The sequence below is a fragment of the Carettochelys insculpta genome, chromosome 2 (genome assembly GCF_033958435.1).
Source record: "Carettochelys insculpta isolate YL-2023 chromosome 2, ASM3395843v1, whole genome shotgun sequence".
Taxonomy (NCBI): domain Eukaryota; kingdom Metazoa; phylum Chordata; order Testudines; family Carettochelyidae; genus Carettochelys; species Carettochelys insculpta.
In genome coordinates, this window is record NC_134138.1 from 74,446,904 (window position 1) to 74,467,760 (window position 20,857).

General features: G+C 39.9%; 1 protein-coding gene across 1 annotated transcript; it reads right to left on the reverse strand.

The window, feature by feature from the left end:
* Positions 1-1,489: 1,489 nt before the first annotated feature.
* On the reverse strand, positions 1,490-20,162 carry LOC142008559 (DGAT1/2-independent enzyme synthesizing storage lipids-like). The gene is made up of 7 exons (XM_074985788.1): positions 20,030-20,162; positions 19,836-19,985; positions 18,640-18,804; positions 8,509-8,702; positions 5,416-5,476; positions 4,905-5,044; positions 1,490-1,585 (listed from the first exon to the last, which is right to left on the reverse strand). Exons 1-7 carry the CDS (start codon positions 20,160-20,162, stop codon positions 1,490-1,492), a joined length of 939 nt encoding a protein of 312 aa, XP_074841889.1.
* Positions 20,163-20,857: the final 695 nt, after the last annotated feature.

Here is a 20,857-nt window from a genome sequence, read left to right on the forward strand (position 1 = left end):
CAAAATGGGTCACTATTGGTGGAGTAATGTTGACATAACATGACTCTTGAAGTTGAGCAGGGAAAGGTTTTTGAGTCAGATTGGTTAACGCACTGGGACAGGGTTGGAGAGCTGTTTTGTTTTTGTTTGAGTGTTTTGGTTGGTTGGTTTTCTGCTAGCATTTATATAACATAATGGAAATACTCCAGTGCCTCACATTTCAAATGAAGAATTCACAGTACGCATCTAACAGCCTCAAAATGTTCTTCAGCAAAACCATAACTGACATTTTATTACCCTTCTTATGCTTAAAAAAAAAACGAACCCAAAATCCCAAGAGATCCAAACTGTTTTTGGCAAAATTAACTCTTCTAAGCTGTCTATAACTCGAAGAAGCAAAACACGACAAAGGCCCAATTATTTCAAAATGCTTTTCAGGTCATCTCTCTTGTTTTAGGAAGATGTTTGATATTCTATGGTATTCTTAATAATTTTGCATGGTTAAGCATTTGCTTCCCTGTGCACAAAAGTAGAATGTAAATTTTTTGCACATTTAAGTTTGATAACAGAAACTGGAAACAAACACTGTAAATCACTTTCTTTGTTTTAAATACATAACAAAGGACCAGCAAGGCCGTGATCTTCCTTCTTTCCTACTCCAAACTCATTCAATCATGGGTAAACAAGAATTCAGAACTAATCCATAAGAAGACACCTTTGTGGTGGATAACATTTTAAGATTGATGTCAATTCAGAAATCTAGTTGTAATAACCATTGTGGCAGCCCAGAGTAGGGGCAATTGTCATCCCTTCTTCTTTTAGTGAAATCTCCATAGACCAAGAGGATAATTGGATATTTTCTACCTAGTGTATTTTTTGTCATATGGGTGCCTGTCTTCCCTGGACTGGAAAGAGACAAGAGTAAGTAGTTAAGATTCTTGTGATTTCTACATAAAGAATATTGCTTTTCACTGCTTAAATTCTAACCCTTCAATCTTAAATCAAAGACAAATATATTACAAACTAGAAATTCAGAATAAGGATCTGAAATATAAATTACAAAGTCACAGTAAAAGGCATTAGAATGGTAGTAATGGAATAATATGAACAAAAGAACACCAGCCAACCAAATGCTGTTTCCAACATTTTTGCTAATCTTTATCGTGCTCAACACACACATTATTCTGGAACAAAGTGATCTTTATTCCAAAATAGAGCATTCACAAGTGGAGCTAATCCAGAAAGTTTCCATATGGAGAAAAGCTTTTAGCAAAGAGGAAAACAAGCTATAGCAGGAAGTAATCTTCAACACCACAAAAAAGCTTTTTAACCTGTTTCTGCTGGCAGGAAGGGTACTATTTGTGTCCAGAGAGCATCAGGTGAGACACAGCAGTAATTATTGAAGATTTAACAATAATGCTCCTTAAAAGAAATCACAAGTTACAGCAACATGCACCTTTAAAGATCTTCTGCAATCAAATTTGTAAATGATTCACTATATTTAAACATTCTAATCATTTTTATCAAATCGTTCCAGTAGAGCTCTTAGTATATTTCCTGGTGTTTTTTGGTGCATGTCTCTCAAGGATTGGATTGCAGTCTTTGCCTGTTAAGGGAAAGAAAGAAGAAGAAACACATAATTTTACTTCTTTATATGAACACTGATGTTCACAGAATCACCATCATGCTAAAGATACATATTCTGATTAGTCTGGAAAATGGTGTCAGGAGGGAGAAGGGAGGAAGACCCACAATGAGAAAATATTTCATATTCAGCTGCTCAAAGCTGTTGGTACATTAGATTGTGACCCCAGTCTTGCAATGGGGTGTGCCATCAGGGAACTCACTGTGGTATGGGGCCCTATATCCTGTTCATACGTACTGTTAGCTATGCATGTTATACATGCCATACAAGCAACTAATCTAGGGAAAGAATCAAGGAAGACATTAAGTAATGGGAAGCTGGGAAAATTGGGAGCAAGAAGAATATTCCTGTGCTGAATTTATTATCTGAAGGAAGATACAGTAATGTATATTCAAATTATTTGTGGTGTGGAAGTAAAAATTGTTAGAGCTATCTGTAATAGTAGGAGTAGTAAATATCTAAATTATGGCAGTACCCAACAACCTCAACTACTATTGAGACCTGTACAAACAGAAAAAGAGAACCTTTGTAAAAAGACAAACACGTAGGCTACATCTACACTACAGCAATCTGTCGACAGAAGGTACTGTTGGAGGAGATCTTCTGACAAACATCTGTCGACTGATTGTGGCCATACACAAAAATGGATCGCTCTGCCCAGCCGCTTTCTCTACAGAACAGCCAACCAGAAACACAGCAGATAGGGATGCTCGGTGACCAGGCAGCCCTGTCTGTTGACAGAGTCCCCCAGAGCCTCCACATGGCTATTTTGTTGACAGATGCTGTCAGTATTTCAGTATGTCGACAGAACACATTTTTAGCATGGACAGTCAGCAAGTTTTGCCCAGGGTTTTGTTGACAAAACTCTCTAGTGTAAACGTAGCCATAAATAATAGGGGATGGGGATACATACAAAGCCAAATTAATAACATGGGGAATTGGCTCATCTTTGCTTACAGTTACTTGCATTGTAGACTTATTTTTTAATGCTCATTTTATAGTAAAGATGTAGAAAAAGGATAGGAGAAGAGTAATAACCACAGCTTGTCATTAACTAGGTATGATTAGCATGTTGGCTTTTGTAAGCATTTTGGCAGTGGTGAGTTTTAAGGAGGGCTTGAAGAAGGATGAGGTAATAAATTTTATCAGGGAATTTTTCTCCATGCAGAAGGGGTAGCCTGGGAGGGAAAACTGAGGCCAGGTCTACACTAGACCTGAAAGTCAATTTCAGATACGCAATTCTAGCTATGGCAATTGCATAGTTAGAATTGACATATTGGAAATCTACTTTTGTGACTGCCTTCACCAAGGAAGCTTGGTGGGACCCTTTCTCCCATCTATCTCCCTTACTCCTTGCAATAGCAAGGAGAACAGGGGTTGACTGCCAACCCCAGACAGATTGATTTTGTGCATCTTTACCAGACCGGGTCAATCTTCATGGACGTATATATAAGTCCTAAGGTATTTGTGACAGAAACTAACAGGTAAATGGTAAAGATTGAGAATGCTGGAATTCATTAAGTCTACAGATTAACAACTGAAAAATGTTTCTTGTTCTTAGAGGTGCGATTGTATGATTTTGAAGGCAAAAAGAAACTGTGGCTTGTGGTCTGTTTTACACATTTTGGAGAGCTCAGCTGTGTATTCATGAAATTTAGAGGTAGGAGTTAAATAGCTGATGTGCCACATAGGCTGAGTTGTTATGAAACCCTTGCCTATTTCTTTCCTGTATAAATCAACTCCCAGTCTGATGCCTCAGTCCTTTTATAAGGCTCAGGTGCTTAGTACAGCATCAGCTGCCATCAGGACCATCCTGAGAATTTATGAGGTCCTACAAACTCCACCTCCAAAACGTTTCCTCACATGACTTCTCCCTATCATTCCCCCCAGCACATTGCCTAGGAGAGTTCAGCAGGGAGGGGGTTAAATGCGTGGCTCCTGTGGAGGCTGTGACTCAGCTCTGTGGCTCACTGTAAGTCAGAGACAGTTCAGCTTCCAGTGAACAGGAAGCCCAGCTCAGGCAGCCTGCAGCCACGCAGAACAATCAGTGGCAGTAACCAAGTAACCACCCCCCTTGTGTTTGCAAGCTCACATAATCAAGATGTGAGTTAAGAGTGGGTCAGCCATTTTCACCTCCTCCTGGTGGTTAAACACTGGAATAAATTGCCTAAGGAGGTTGTGGAGTCTCCATCACTGGAGATATTTAAGAGCAGGTTAGATAAACTTCTATCATGAATGATCCAGATGATGCCTGTTCCTGTTGTGAGAACAGGGCACTGGACTTGATGACCTCTCTAGAACCCCTCCAGTTCTTGTATTTGAAGATTCCATGAAATTGCCTGAAACTGACTACCTTTGCATTATACTTCTCACCTCACTAAATGGTATAAAACAGGTTTTCCAAACCCTTTCAGTCTGAGTCACAATCATGTGGCTCACCTCCCTTTTCTTTTGCAAGCAGATAACATTCCTATGACAAGCTAATGGCTTCCATGGAAAAGAAAATGGGAAAGGTTTTAATGAAGCATTTATTTTCAGTGTAATTTAGCAACTGGAAACAAGTCCAACCAGCACCTTTGACTAGATAGCTCTCCATAAACATCTAGCAATTACTCCATATATCACCGTCTGGTGTATGTTATTAACGGAAAGTGGCAGAGCAGAAGGTTATATGTTTAAAACAGGAGATGTCTGAAACTTGGAATTTCCATTCCACATGAAATTGTGACATTGCAAAATTTACTTTTGTCCCAATTGGAATGAGGACAATAGAAGTTCAAAATTTCCTGCAAAACCAAAATTTCCAGAAGCCTTTTTCAGAAATATCAGCATAACGTCAGCATATGAAAATCTTCATATAAACAAATCAAAATGATTTGATTTGGTTGTTTGTGTCAAAATTTTTATGAAATCAGTATATTCCTGGAAAAAATTTTTGATTTAGGTAAATCAGCATTTCCTATCACCAAACTGTTCCATCATACATTTATTATTAGCTCTAATTAAAGCAATGTACAAATTTATGAAGAATTTATGATAATGAGGTCAGGAGTCAATTGCAGCCATAGATTACCAGTTATAGCCACTGATGTCTGGGTGTGGGCAACAGCTCGCTGCATAACAGTGAACGATGGATGACTATGGAACAGACTATAGACTGATGACTATAAAGCACTTTTACTTCATAAAGAAAATCAGGAATTTTATTTTTGCCTTTTACCTTTGAAAAGCTACAATTTATAGAATACTGGAGATTTGACAATTAAGAAAAACAAATTACCTTTTCAGTTAGTTCTGCAGCAGTTATGTTTGGATCATACGGTATGGGATCACCAATGTATGTGCGAAATTTGACTGGGAACCCTCCGTACAGAGGAACTATTGGCAATCGAGAATATTCGTAGAGCCACCTAAATGACCCTGCGAGTTTAAAAAAAATTGTAAATAGTGAACCATGGGTTAGACACTAGCTGAGTCCCTAAATCCAAATGGTGCCTGGATTGCTTAGTTTGCAGTGACAACATTTTACCAAGACCATGACAAAACAGACAAGACAATGCAGAAGGCATAGACTCTTAGGTGGTGGGTGGGGAGAAATCCCTCTATTTACCCTTCCTTTACCTCATGCATATTTGGTATGCACCTTAATTGATACAATAAAAAAAACAGTTGTCAGATTTAAAACAGAAGTGTCCATAGATTTATAAGTATATGCCTGACATACAGTAGGTACAGCATTGCACATATTAAAAATTCTAAATGTGAGGGGATACATAGGGATTATATCTTACATATTTTTCCAAGTGTCCTGTATCCTTCCCGAAGATTCTGTGTGAACATGGGGATGATGGGCTAATAAAAGAGAAAAAGACGTGGTGAAGATTTGGACAACATTTCAGTCCAATTATTTTAAATCCTTCTTCTGAACTAGAGAAGCTTTCCATCTTTATCACATGGTCAGAATAAATGTTACCATCTCACTAAATTGAAATGAAACTAGTATTTTTATTAGTAAATGAAAGAAATTATGTGTTTGCTTAGAAAACTAAGACTAGTTGTTTACCATGGGTCTGATCTAAACTCAATGGGAAGTCTCAATAAGAATCTTTCCATTGATTTCAAGGGTGTTGGGTAGGATCCCAACGTACATAAACACAAGAACAACATTGATTATCAACATAAAATTTAGAAGCAAAAAGAAGATTCTGGAAGTAGTTTAGACGCATTCCAAAGAGATTGCTTGAGAGATGCAACCCTGCTGTGTTTTGTTTTTTGTGTCTTTGCCTAAAATGTTAATATGTTGAACCTCTCTCATCCAGCACCCTCAGGACCTGGTTGGTGCCAGATGAGAGAATTTGCCGAACCACAAGAGGTCCATATTGTCTAGTACACAACTAACACTTTCACTGTCCACTGGTCTCTTAGAAGATATTTAGGGGTAAATTACAGCTAAATAACAGCACAGAAAACTGACAACCAGGACTGTGACCAAACTTTAGGGGATCACAGGAAACTTGGACACATCCATGATAAGTGGTTGTCCAGCTAACTAAAATCATGCCAGATAATGGCTGTTGCCTGATGAGAGAGTTCCAGATTAGAGAGATTCATCCTGTACTAGAAAGCTCAAAACATATCCTGATTTATTATTGTCTGCAAAATATTGCAAATAGGCAAATCAAATGAAGAAAAAGTCGTACAGGGAACCTGCACAGACTGCAGTTTTGAAGAACTGATACACGTGGCATGGTGTGGGGAGAATAAAATAAAACATCTCTCTGTTGTGTCCACTACTCCATTCACTTGTCTCTCCCTTTGATTGTTTAGCCTTCCTCCTGACGGCTGATAGGGATCTCTGACTGAAGCATACAAAATTATACTCTTCTCAGTACTGTTTCATTATTGGCAGGTGAAGTTTCTCTATGCTTATTGTACAGGAAGTATTCTGATACAGGAAGTATTTTCTCCCACAGCTGTATAGTGGCATGAGGTAATACAAAATGAAGACACTTTATGTAGGCTCTCATTTAATAAGGCTTTGGAAGACCCAATCTAATTCCTGTGTGTAAAGATAGATAGATTAGAGAAGACTGAACAGGCAACAAATGAGCCTATTGCTTTATAGAGGAGTATTTTATTATGTGGTTGGAGACAATCTATTGAATCACTGAAATATCTCTTCCAATATCTTATGTACACAAGATTAGTTTCAGAGTTTGACAAGACTGCTGATGTGCTTGCCACCGAGTTGTGTGTTTTTGAGGATTATATTGCTGTCTGTTCAGGTTTGATATCATGAAAATAAAAAGTTAACAGAGTTCAAACTTACTTATGTCATTGACATCACCAAGGTCATAATACTGACTGATGACGAGCTGTGTATCCTCAGTTCTCCATGCTGGGGTGCCTTTTAAACTTTTTTGCTCTGTGATTTATCACTTCTGGTCTGCTCACACACAGCCTTCAGAATGTAAGTTACTCCCAGTTATAGTGTATGAGCGCTACAGCCAGTCATTCATGTATCACACTGCAGAGCAACACCAGGAAATTCCCAGTATGTACACCTTGTACTGCTCAGCTATCTCCTTAACAATACAAGTTCATGTAAAGCATGTGATTTCATTAATAGAAAATGACATGCAAAAATCCCATTATCCAAAATGGAATCTTCCAAACACTTCAGTCCAAATGCACTGGTTTATTTAAAACAAATATATCAGCTCCTAAAAGACAGATTTTACAAATAATGAGGCATAAAAATCAGAACTGGTTACAAAAAATAAAAGTAAAATGTGACTAATGCCCAACAAACTAAGCGAATTCAAAGCCACGGTCTCTTTCACTTCATTCTTCTGCAGTTTCACTAGCTGAATTTCTTTCAGTCAGGATCCCCTGGCCCAGTCTAAAGCTATTTCCTTTTTCATTCAGATGTTGTGGATGCCAGGGTTTGAAAGAAAGGAAGAGAGAATTTGGGGCATCTGCCCTTCCTTCTTATATGTCTTTCTCCTCTTCGATAATTGCCTCCAGCTGAGGTTCAGGAAATACCATCTGTCATGATGTAATTTTTCAGCCTCATCCTATTTCCTGCCAAGGAATGGCCACAAAACCTAATGATGGTCAATTTGATTTTCTTGACACCCAGCTGAGTCACTGACTAGCCTTTTGTCTCTGAAGAACTGGTTTATGTCTGTCTCACAGATGTGGAACTTGTCAGTAATACCATACTGAGGAATCTGTTAATTTGACATGCAATGTTGCCACATATTTTTCACCAGGATAATAATGATCAGCAGTTATGAGTTGCAAATGATGCCTCATAGGGCCTACTTTCTACAAAATATATCATTCTTGGAAAAGAGTGGAACTTAGGGTACAGACTATGTGACTAAGCATGAATGAGTGCTGCTTGTAGTTCCGTGCTCACTGAAGTTGCTCCACAGAAGACTGCAGGTTTGACTACAGTCAATCAACATGTTCCTAGTGTAACTTCAGGGCTAGTGATACATTTGGCTCAGTACCTGGGTGGATATATATTTAGAGGAACAGGAAGAAGCAGTTGTGAAAAGCTCAGCGGGCGAAGGAAGCTTTTGACACGTTCCTCCTGCTGACTACCTGTGCTATGTCAATACTGTTCAGAAAGCAAGGATTAAAGGCACATGTGGTGGAAAAGAAACAGACTGTGTGATTGTTTTTGCGTGAAAAAACACAAAAACAGGCAGATCAGCACTGCTCATGGTAGCTGAAGAAGCACCCTCTGACACTGTTGGCAAGAGAAATCCATTATCTTTTAAAGCACCTTTGTAAACAACTATTTTGTTATTCTTCGGATCCCCTGCTCAAGATAATATCTATGTCTATATATACCAGCAACAGCAGGTACTTACCACTTTTGCATCTATAGCCACCTGAGCAAAGCCTTTGCGATTACCCCACAAGAGGTTGTAGTTTTCATCACTAAAGAATGCTTCTCGAACTCCGCCTGGCGAGACACCTAGTAAGTGGCCATTCTTCAGAATTTGAACACATTCTTCTCTTCCTCCATGCATCACGCCAAAAATATCTAAAAGCAGCTTAATACCTGTAAGAAATATGTTCCGTTTACACGATAATGGAACACTAGATCATTAAGAGCTACTTAACCCAAAAGAAGTACAGCAGCTAAACATCACCCCTGTGTCTACATGAGCCCCTTCCTTTCAGAAGAGGCATGTTAATGAGTGGGTTTGAAAGATGCTAATGAGGTGCTGCAATGAATATGCAGCGCCTCATTGGCATAATGGCAGCTGCAGCAATTTGAAAGTGTGGCTTTTCAAATTGCGCATCACCGGTGGAGACAGAACCTTCTGAAAGGACCCCCCGCCACTTTTCAAAAGCCCCTTCTTCCTCATACCAGATAGGAAGAAGGGGCTTTTGAAAACTGGGGGGTCCTTTCTGAAGGTCCCGTCTCCATGGGCGGCACGCGATTCGAAAAGCTGCACTTTCGAATTGCCGTGGCCACCATTATGCTAATGAGGTGCTGCATATTTGTTGCAGCGCCTCATTAGCATCTTTTGAACCCACTCATTAACATGCCCCTTCCAAAAGGAAGGGGCTCGTGTAGACACAGCCCACAGGAAGCAGATAGGCCTGCAGATGAAAAATGAACCCCATGTCATGGCTTCTAAGAGTAACAGACCTTTTCTTCTGATTGCTTTAGTTTAACCTTGTACCCAGATTTGTGTTAGAGAATTTTGTGCTGATAGTCACTGAGAACAAAAATATGTAAAAAAAGAAATGAAATACCTGTCTGAGGAGAAGAACAATTGCTTAGTCATAACAACAGGGGATTTTCCTTTGTGTGCGTGATTGACTGACAGAGTGAGCGTGGATGCCACATGTTGACTAAACTTCACATACATCATCCCGTCAGAGCTATTTATCATTCCCTATCCTGGAGCAGACAAGAACTTTTTCTCCAGCTGCTTGACGCAGCTACTGCCACTTGTTGCATTGTTGATTATTGAAACTGAAAGCATGGAGGATAAAGAAGTTGCTAGACTGTACGCAGAGAGGAGAGGCGTTTGGGTGGGAAACAGCCAGGAGTTGGGGTGCAAAGGGAGCAAAGAGGGAGGACTGAAACAGGCTGGAAGTTGGAGGAGAAAGCTGGGGAAAGGCCAGGCTGGAGGCACAAATGTAAATGGTTTCAGGCTAAGTGTAGCAGGATCTCTAACCCCTAAGGCTACATCTACACAAAAGGATTTTTCCGACAAAACTGGGGTTTTATCAGAAAAACTCATGCAGCGTCTGTGCACAAAATGTGTTTTGTTGACAGACTGTACACAAAACCTGACACATCCTCCAGCAGCATTGGGTCTCTCTGTGTTCAGAAATAACACCTTCTTTGACAGCTTCCTGTTGACAAAAAAGCCATGCAGACATTCCAGGGACCATTTTGTTGACAGAAAGGGCTTCTGGTTCTTCTGGGAGCCCTGGATGTTGAGCTTCCGGTTTGTCGTTCCATCAAGAGAGCAGCCAGGCAGTCTACTACGCTCTTTGTTGACAGAGCGGGTTGGACTCCAGAACAACTGGAGTCATGCCCCCTGCCGGAAGCTGCATGCTCACCTAGAAAGCAGCCCTCCCTCTCAGAAATCATCAGCCCCTCCCTGCAGCATCCAGCTGTTCCTCCACCTCTGTTTCTCCTTTCCTGGTGCAACTCACAGTTGAGTGGTTCATCGGTCCCACAGGGAGGGAAACTGGCCACACCATGTGACCAAGAAATGGGGGAGCATGTAACTCCCCTCATATACTCCCTCATGCATCACTTCTGTAGCTTACTATCAAGATAGGCCTGTGTCCTACAATGAATAAAACAGCTAAGATGGGTGGAATACCACCAGAGGTATTTGGTAGTGATCAGCCCTGATCAGCGCAAGGTAATGTCTGAAAAAATACAATACAAGAAACCTTGAAATATACCTGCTCCAGAACAAGTGCTGACTTACATTAAAAATTGCCAAGCAAATCCATCCCTACTGTCTTAGCAGCACTTTTCAAAAATTTAAATGAGTGAATCAAATGCACAACTACAAAATGGGGAATAACTGGTTTGACACTTCCTTCCTTCCTTAAGTCCCATGCCAACTGGTGTAGGTGATCATGGCCCTCCACCCCTGTCTATTCTGAGTGCTTTCTAGCATTTTTACAGTGCTTCCGCACTGTAACCAGGAAGTAATACTATCCCATAATTTCTCTTGCTGCCTACCCCTACCCCATTTACCATCTAATTTCCCTGTCGTTACTAGGTGTTCAAGTCCTAATTTCTTCATTACGTGTCCTATAAATTTTGCTTGTCCTTGTTTTCACTAGCAACAGTCTCCTACACTGTCCATGGAATACACAACATCCTCCTTAAAAAGCACACTTCTGTGGCGTCAATGGACTTCTCAACTTGCTTGCTGATTGTCCATGCTTCAGACCCATATAATAATATTGGCTCAATATAACATCGCAAAACTCTTTTCCTAATTTCTAATGATAACAACTTGTTAGTGATGATACTCCTCATGCTCTGGAATGCAGATTTCGCTTGTGCAATTCTGCATTTAACTTCCATTGTACACTTACCATCTGATGTGATATAACACCCCAAGTATTTAAATTTAGTCACCTGACGTATAGCTATCCCATTCACACTTATGTCACACCTTGGCATACCTTTGATTTGAGTTATTACCATTGATTCCGTTTTTGCAAGATTTAACTTCAGTCCCTTCAGCTCACTTTCCCTATTAACTACGTGGACTAATTCTTGAAGATCCATTTCATTTTCTGCAATTAAAACTGTATCATCAGCATATCGAAGATTATTTAAATTGTATACACCAATATTTAACCTAGGAAGACCCTCTATTTTTTGCATAATCCTTTCACTATACAAATTAAAAAGATCTTGTGAAAAAACACAACCCTACCTAACCCCATTTTTTATTTTCCTATAGTCACTTAGTTCGCCACCCATTCTTACAGTTGCTGTTTGATCCCAGTATATATTCCCAATTATTCTTAAATCCATTCCATCTATATCTAAGATTTTTATCATTTCATCATGCTTTACCCTGTCGAATTCTTTGTCAAAGTCTATAAATCATATGTCCTTTTGTACTTCCAATGCTCTTTCTATTGATGACTGTAAGATGTAAATAGCATTGGTAGTACCTTTATCTTCTACAACAATGTTGAAAAGTCCTCATCTGAGGTGACTGATGTGTCCCTGGCCATGGGCTGTGGTGCTTGTGTGACTATCCTGCATCCTTTCCAAATAGCCTTAAAAACCAAGCATCTAAAATAAAAATTCTGCTTTCCCGGCAGTAATGACATTCTTCCCTATCAAACCGCAATAAAATTAAATAAAAACCAAAAAGAATTTACCTCAAAAAATGTGTTTAATTTGATGTATGAAAATGGTTCATATAAGAGTATAGGAATGACCGTTGGTTAGGGTCAGTTATTATGAATATTTATTAGGTTCATTACTATTAATAAGTTAAGGTTTGAAATACTGTACTATGATAGGTTAGCTTTGGATGCCTTATGAATAAACATTAGAGAGTGTGTCCTGGTTGCCGGGGCAACGGAGGCGCGGACCTGGCAGCCTGCGGTGCTCAACCAGGTCCGCCCCAGCTCTATACATTTGAGAGCGCAACCCGGGACCAGGCAGATGCGCCAAACACACCGCGGCGAGAAGATCAAGGAAAAAAGAACCGTGTCAAGAGCTGGACTGTGAATAGAGCTGAAATCACTGAAGAGGCAGAAGAGCCAGAAGGAGACCCGCGTGTCAGTCAACGCACGCCAGCCGACGTGGGCTGTAGAAGATCAGAAGTGGACCCAGCGAGAAGAGCTCCAGCCAGCTATTTACCATCAAAGGCTCCAGCGTTTAATCCAGAGGGTTCACCTGGCAGGAGCTAATGCCTTACGGTGGGGGCCCTGCACAGGGGAACCGCAGCAGCGGTCCTGCCCTTTCCGCCACTGACCACCGCCTTGAGCCGGTGGCGGAAATAAAGGCCGTCGCGCTCAGGAGGGTTTTTTGTTTTCACCAAGTCGGCTTTTTCCCTCCTGCTTTTTCTCTTTCCTTCTCTTTCCTGTCTGGCCTGCCGTGGCTGCCGTAAAAGCACGCCAGTGAAGGCCATCTCTTCCTAGCGTAAGCTGAGATCTGCGGCCCCGGCAGCCGGACCACAGAACAGGAGAGAAAGGTACCCAAATTTGTTAGGTTTGAATTAAGGGTCAGATATGTCTAATTGGATGTGTGTATTCTATTGTCTGTTCGCATGTTGTTGGATGTGTTAGAATGGAAATAGGCTTTGTATTCTTTTTACTTTGTTTGTTATTCCTGTTAGCCATATTGAAGTTTATAGTATTTTACACATAAAGAGTTTAAAGGTTCAATAGATGTTTAAGTTAGGACTGGGACTGCCCCAGTTATGATTGGCGCCTTAGATTTTGTACCCCATATCTACTAGATTCATGCTGTAAAGCACAGGAGGCTAGTCTTTATAGCCTAGCCTGAGAGTTTAGCACTCAAACAGAAGAACAGTTCAGGATCTTTATATTAACTTATAAGTATATTGTAAACAGAGCTATCAGCTCCCTCCTGTAACCAGGAAGGTAGAGTGGCCAGAAATCACCCTGGTATAAAAATTTTAATAATATTGTGGTAATTATATTCTATTTAAATAATACAGACTGCTCCCCTTCTCTTCGGAGATACGGGTTAGAGCGACTAGGGATAACCCCATATGAGGGCAATACCCTAGAATTTGTAACCCTTTTGGGTAAGTTAAGGGATAACCCTTAAAAAGGGACAACCCTGGTAAATTTTCCAAAACCCCTTGAGGGTAATTTAGGGCTCTGCCTTTACCTAAGGCAATCCCATTAATAAAGGGCTCTCCCCTGTATGGCCAGCAGGGCAACCCGGTTAACATATATATAGGGTTATGAATACAATATAGGTAGCCTAGATAGGCAAATTATATAAATAAAAAGATAAATAAGTAAAATCTGCTCTCCTTGGTAATTCGGCCTAGGGTAAGAGCGACTGGTAAAACCCATAGTGGGAAGGATCCAGAATTATATTGCAAATATATAGTAGCTCTGTTGTTTAATGATATTCCCTTTTGCAGCACGCTCCGAAGAGAGTAATATGTCTGCTCCACGGATCACAGTAAGGAGTTAGCTGGGGTTAGACAGTATTGCTGCTGGTTGCAGCGGTTATATAATTCCAAGGCTGTGTGCTTTATAAAACTAAAAATCCTGTGCTAAATCTAGTTAGATAAGGGATTAGGTTAGACTGTAGTGTTAGGTTATTTAGGTATTAGTCCTTTAAAAGAATTCCATTCTCCTTCAATAAATTCCTTGTCTTGTTTTGAAACTTACTTATCTTGTCTGTTGTTCTTCCGGGGCAAATTCACCACTTGCAGCACTGGTCACACACCCTGTGAAATCTCATTGGATTGGCCAAGCGTGCTCGACCAGGGTCGCGGGGTAAAACCCTGAGTGGACGTGATTCATTTTGTTATTTCCAATTTACTTTAATCTTCCTATCTACGTCACATCCACGTTCTCGATAAAAGACACACTGTTCTTCAGAGATAATTGATTTTATCCTATCTCTTGCCCCATTCCTGAGGATTTTCAAGAGTAGTTTAGTAATGTGGCTCGTGAGACTTATTGTCCTATGCTCCTCACATTCAGTAGCTCCGTCTTCTTAGGTAAAGCAACAAAAACTGACTTTGATAAGTCCACTGGGATATGACCTGTATTGTATATTTCATTTAAAAGTTTTGTAACTACATCAATACCAAAGTCTTCTAATGCCTCAATCATTTCTCTTGTAATACTGTCTGGTCCAGATGGCTTGCCTCTTTTCATGCTTTTTAAAGCTTTCCTTACTTCTTCCCAAAGCATCTGTGGACCATCTGCAATCTTACCCAAGATGAATTTTTCAGGCCTTACATTATTGTACGGTTCTCCTATGTATTCTGACCATCTATCTAAAATATCTGATTTCTCTGTTAATATCTTGCTGTCTTTTGATTTCAAGCAGCCAGATGATGAGCATGATCTTTTTCCTGTTACCTACTGGATGTACTTATCCATCTCTTTTGTACTGCTTCTAAGCTGCTGTTCTATTATCTTACACTGCTAATTTAGCCAATTCTCCTTTGATATATTACATTTGAACACTATTCCCTTATTTAATTTTTCATATTCGTTTGTTTTCCTTTTATTTAGTCTCCTTTTGTCCATTAACTGCAAATTTCCTCTGTCATCCATTTCTTCTTTGCGTCTGTTTTTTTTACTGGTATGCTCTCTACTGCGGAAGCCATAACTGCATCACTCAGTGCTTCCCATTGTTTTTCGACATCACTGAGGTCTCCTAAGGCAGTAAATCTATTCTTAACAGCTATCCTGAATTGCTCCTGAACTTCTCTATTTGTTTGCAGTAACTTTAGATCCAGTTTTATGTTTCTCTCTGCTCTTCTGATTCTCTTTAACTTTCTCAGCTTTCCTACCACCGGTACATGATCACTATAGCAATTGGCCCCCAACATCGCTTTAGCTGATATCAGAGCACTTCTGAATCTTGTATTTATCAAAATAAAATCAATTTGTTTTTTGACATTATCTCCTGGACTCCTCCATGTCCACAACCTTCTTGGATGTTGCTTGAACCATGTATTTCCTATGATCACATTATGAATTCTCACTCATTCTTTTGCCTCTCTCATTTCTCCAACCTAGACCATGAGGCCCTGCAATATCCTCTGTTCTTTCACATCCAACCCTGGCATTGAAATCTCCTTGAACAACTATTATTTCACCTGACTTACAATAATTCTTTGCTTGCTCTACTTCTGCATAGAACCTTTCTATGTCTTCTTCTCAGCTATCTGCAGTTGGGGCATAAACCTGAATTATGTTCAAGTTAAAAAGCTTGCTTTCCAGTTTTGCTAGCAGGACTCTATCAGATATTGTCCCATAACCTTTCAAGCTATTTGCTTCTCCAGGACTTAAAATGACTCCTATACCTCTTTCATGTTTTTCTCCACCTGAATAAACTACTTTGTACCTGTCTGATGTCACTATTCCAGCTCCCTCCCACCTCTTCTCGCAAAGCCTCATCACCCCATTTTCATTCTTTTCATTTCTTGTTTGATGTTTTCAGGTTTTCCATTCACCAATAATGTTCTCACATTCCATGTAGCTATGTGTAGGATGTTCATTTGAGCTTTATGTTTTGGTTTGCTAACAGTCACTTGATAGCGGTCTGGTGTCACCTGTAGCGCATGACGTACCCTACTGGACAAGGATGTTTTGCAACCTCCCTTTATGTCGTTCTCAGAAAATAAACAGTGATTTGGGGCCATAATGTACATGGCAATGATACAATTGTGGTTTCCCCTTGCCTTCCATTGGTTATCTCTGGTTGTCTCCGTTAGCCTTTGGTAAACCAATACTTTCCTGCAAGGCAGCAGGTTGAGTTGCATTTCATCTGGCCCCTACCTTCAGACCTGACTGGCATGGGTGGCCCTACCAGGAGATAAACTCTGGCCGGCATAGCTCATCAGGTCATCTGGACACACAAGCTCTCTCATCATGCCATGGTAGCAGCTTGTGAGAGATGCTTGATACTTGAACTCCTGAAAAGGATTTAGGGTTTATAGTGGATCACAGATTGAATATGAGTCAACAATGGGATGCAGTTGCAAAAAAAGTTTAATAATCTCGGGTATGTTAAGAGTGATTTCAAATGTAAGACTCAAGAGGTGACTGGTCCATGCTACTTGACAATGGTGATGCCTCAGCTGGATAACTGTATCCAATTCTGGATGCAACACTTTAGGAAAGATTTGGTTGAATTAGAATGAGTCTAAACGAGAGCAAGAAACATGATGAAAGACTTAGAAAAGCAGGTCTGTGAGGAGAGGTTAAAGGACTGAATATATTTAGTCTTGAAAAAAGAAGACTAAGGAGAAATCTGATAATAGTCTTCAAATATGTTAAGGACTGTTACAAACTGGACAGTGATCAACTGTTCTCTATGTTCTCTCTAGGTAAGGAAGAAGTAATAAATTATCTGCATCAAAGGAGATTTAAGTTAAATGTAAGTAAAAAGTTTCTAACCATAGGGTTGATTGAGTTTTGGAATAGGCTTCCAAGAAAGCTTGTGGAATCCCCATTACTGGAGCTTTAAGAACAGGTTGGACACACACCTTGTTACACGTGGTCTAGTCGAGGGGCATCCAACACATTTGCCACTCGCCCCACGTGGCAAATGGAACACTGTGTTGTGGTGAATAGTTGGGTGGCCAACTTGTGGCTCTTGAGCTGCATGTGGCTCTTAGAGCTTTTTAAATGCTGCTCCTCCTGAAAGCTGCACATAGGGAGTGACGTCTGCCCACTGCGTGCATGCGCCCCATTGTTTGGTGGGAGAAGCACACGGTGGCAGCAGGCCAAGGAGCTCTGGTGAGCCACCTACATTGAATTAGAAGGGGGAGGCTGGGGATGCCTGACTCTGGGTGAGGGCATTTATTTGGGGTGGGGTAGAGGCTGGGAGCACCTGTCTCTGGGGAAGCCTGTCTCTGGGAGAGAGAGAGGGCATTTATTTAGAGTGGGGGACAGGATTGATAGTGCTTGGCTCTATAAAGTTTTGCATAACATAACGTAGGGAATATAGAAAGAAGACAACCACAAGTGTGGCAATCTTTAAATTCCTATTTGACACTGTTTGCTGAGGCTAACCTGGTCCTGTCTTAACACAGGGATCTGAACTTGATGATCTCTCAAGTTCCCTTACAGCCTTAGAGTTCTATGATTCTGTGAAGACCTGGCCTCAGTAATTCAGACCTTTGTCATCTCCTGGCTCACTAACAGCTACACAATATACCTGGGCATGAAACCTTCAGCATTTAGGAAACTCCAGCTAGTACAGAATGCCCCAGTGCATCTCAACAGCAACAGAGGCTATTGGAAACATATCATATCCATCATCCACTTTCTATATTGACTTCCAATAGAATATTGCACCAAGTTCAAGTTCGCAGTCCTGCTCGTCAAAGCACTCCATGACCACCACCCTCAGATGTGAAAAAACATCTAAAATTCTGGAATGAAGGCTGTGGCCTGCCTTCCTCTGGCACAGTGGAACTCTCAATGATAAAAGTAGAACTTGCCTGTGAAGGAGATAGACCTTTCCCTGGGAAGGAGTCTGAGACTTTGTAATAAACTCCACGAGGAACTAAAGACTATCATAAACCTCATCACTTCACATGCAAACTGCATTTCTTTCACCTGACTTCTCCAATATAAACACATAGCAACAAGCATAATTACATATATATTAAAGTCACTCTCTGGCCACCCAGCTACGAAGGCAACACGGAACTACGAGAAGTAGTACCTTGACCTTTTGCTGCAATAATCTTGACTTGTTTTTGGGTTGGGACCCCCCGTGTCAGAGACATACTGGTCCCCTATATGAAATAAATATAATGTAAGGTGAAAGTATGCAAAAGACCAGCTTTCATGGGGGACATCAGATTTCATGGTCTGTGATGCATTTTTCACAGCCATGAATATGGTAGGGCTATATTTATATATTAATTTACAATTCTGAATGTCAATAATATAGCTCATTCAATAATGTATTCTTTTCTGTTTTAACAGCCTGAATTAGATAAAAAATATTAAGTGGGCTACTGAACAGAAGAAAGGATATTGCCTTTGCTTTAAGTTAATGCACCAGGCAGTTTTGGGAAATCTGTGAACCTGTAGATATGAACTTCAGAGGACCTCAGATTTCCTCCTACACTTGAAATTACACTATTTTTGTAGCACATATTGGCAAGCAATTTGAATGCCTGTACTAATATAGGTATCTCTGGTATCTATATATAAATTTCACCAAGAAGCCTTGAATTTAAAATACTTGTAACTACCTCCCTTTGCCCCACCATCCCAATACAATGAAAATGCTTTACCTGGTATTTTAAAAGTGAAGTGATCAGCTACTGAATGGCAGAGTCTGCCCTTCAGGTTACATAGTCTAGCTATAAAGTACAAATAGTCTATAGGAGTGGCTCCATGGTAATAAACAATCAGCCCTGGTCCTTCTGGGATTTTTTCTACACCATGAAGTTCATAACCTGTCAAGTACACAAAGTGCAATTAGTTTTATACAAATCAACCTATGATTTAACATAAGTTCCTTACTACATACAAGCAGATGATTACAAAAGAAACAGCACCAAAGATTAGCTTCTCATTCACCATGCCCTGGATATCAAGGTCATGTTGATTATAGAACGGAACTGTGTAATAGAGGGACATAAGCTTGTCTTGGCTTCACAGTGCCTTTATGATTCAATGCAGAAGGCTAGGAACCATGAAAAAGGCCTTGAGACCATTGGAATAGAAAAGACCCTGCCTGAGAGACCTGGGGTTCTGGGAATCATGAATAAGATCTTGGAGGTCAGCCATTCATAAAGGGAGGCAAAGAGATCTAGGAGGGTATTGTTTCACTTTTTTACAGAAACTGGAGCTTTGGTGTGGTGAATCAGGTCCAAGAGTGCCTTTCTTTGGGGCCCAAAGGGTTTGTACCATCTATTACAAATCTCCCCACATAGATGACTGGTACTTTACTTCCTATAAATAATATCACCAAGTCGTGCCAAGCTAGATACCACTGGAGCACCCAAGAACTGGTGTCCTTTGTAATATTAAATTAACACAATGTGGCAAAATCTGTTTAAAGTTGTCATTAAAACACAGTGCTAGAGGGACTTAGCTGTAGAATTGTAAATGCCCCTTCTCAATTCTGTAGTATTTAATTTTTCAGGGTAAGAGTTTTCAATGGAAATACAGCAGTGGATGTTCACAAGACGGAAAGACTAACAAGAGAGCACCAAGGTCCATCTCAGTAGCATCAGTTTGGAACACAAATGTTTGAATGCACAACAGGGAACTGAAACATTATTTTATTAATAATAAAAAAGACCTTGTCACAATGAATCAGTTAGTGAACTTGCTATGGAATAGTTAAAGAAGCAGCCAGCATGACAAAATGGGCTATGAAGTAACTAGCTAGTATTTGTTTGGAGAACTAGGGTTTTCTTTGGTGCCTCCTCTTTATCTAAGAGGTCTTGAATTCACGTTTAAAGAAAAAAATCTTGCTTACCATGCCATAACTTTCCATACAAATCCCAGAGATATACCACCATTTGCCTTCCATTGTCCCATAATTTACTGGAATAATCCCCATTTAGATCATTTTTTCTCTTATAAACATGAAGGAGAAGACTGGAAAGGTAGAGAACACCGAACAAAACTATATGAAATGCATACAGCATTGTAAATGGAATTTGCAGCTACAAGAAGTAGAGCACGTAGTCCAGATAGTCTTAAAATACTCCAGACCAGTCAATTCTTCCAATATGTAAGTAAGATGGGTCGTATAGTTTACAAGTTTCTGCTCTGAAATACTGGGTTTACTTCTGCTTAGCATCTCCTGTTAAAAAGAGAATGAAAAAACCTAAGTCCAAAACTCTTCATAGTCAAAGCTCTTTTCTTAGCTTTTCCACTAGGAAAAGAAGGCATTATCCTTTATTCTTACTACTATCAGAGAAGTTCCACACATTTTTATTTCATTTAAATGGCGTTCTTAACATTAACTCACTCTCCTTTATCAACTTAAACCTTGATATATGATTAACACTGTGGTATATATAAATATATTTTTATTTACATTGTGATAGTATTCAGAGACACCTAAGCAGTTTCCCATTGTAGTGCGCACTATAAGAAAGCACATATTAAGATACTGTCTCTGCCCCAAGCGGCTTCCAGTCCAAGGCTCTGATCCCACAAATGTGTGCTTGATTTCAATAGGAATACTTGTGTGTTTAAATAACAAGAGTTCTGTAGCACCTTAAAGACTAACACATTTTTTTTTAGGTAATGAGTTTCCATGGGTAAGAGCCATTTCCTAACAAAGCTACCTCTCTGAGTCTATTAATCATGTGCTTAAAGCTAACCATATGCATAAGACTTGTCAGGATCAGAGCCTAAGACAAGAGATATGCAAAGGATGGATGAAGAGATATTATCAAAATATTTCAATTTTATATACGTTATACATATAGAATTTTGTTATTTAAAATAATATCTAAGTACATATCAACTATACTCTTTAGCTGTGTC

Coding starts and splice junctions, on each gene's coding strand:
- LOC142008559 (XM_074985788.1), bottom strand. CDS start 20,162: ATGCTAAGCAGAAGTAAACCCAGTATTTCAGAGCAGAAACTTGTAAAC. Junction 19,986..20,029: donor GACTACGTGCTCTACTTCTT/GTAGCTGCAAAT, acceptor CATTTCATATAG/TTTTGTTCGGTGTTCTCTAC. Junction 5,045..5,415: donor CAGGACACTTGGAAAAATAT/GTAAGATATAAT, acceptor TTAAACTCGCAG/GGTCATTTAGGTGGCTCTAC.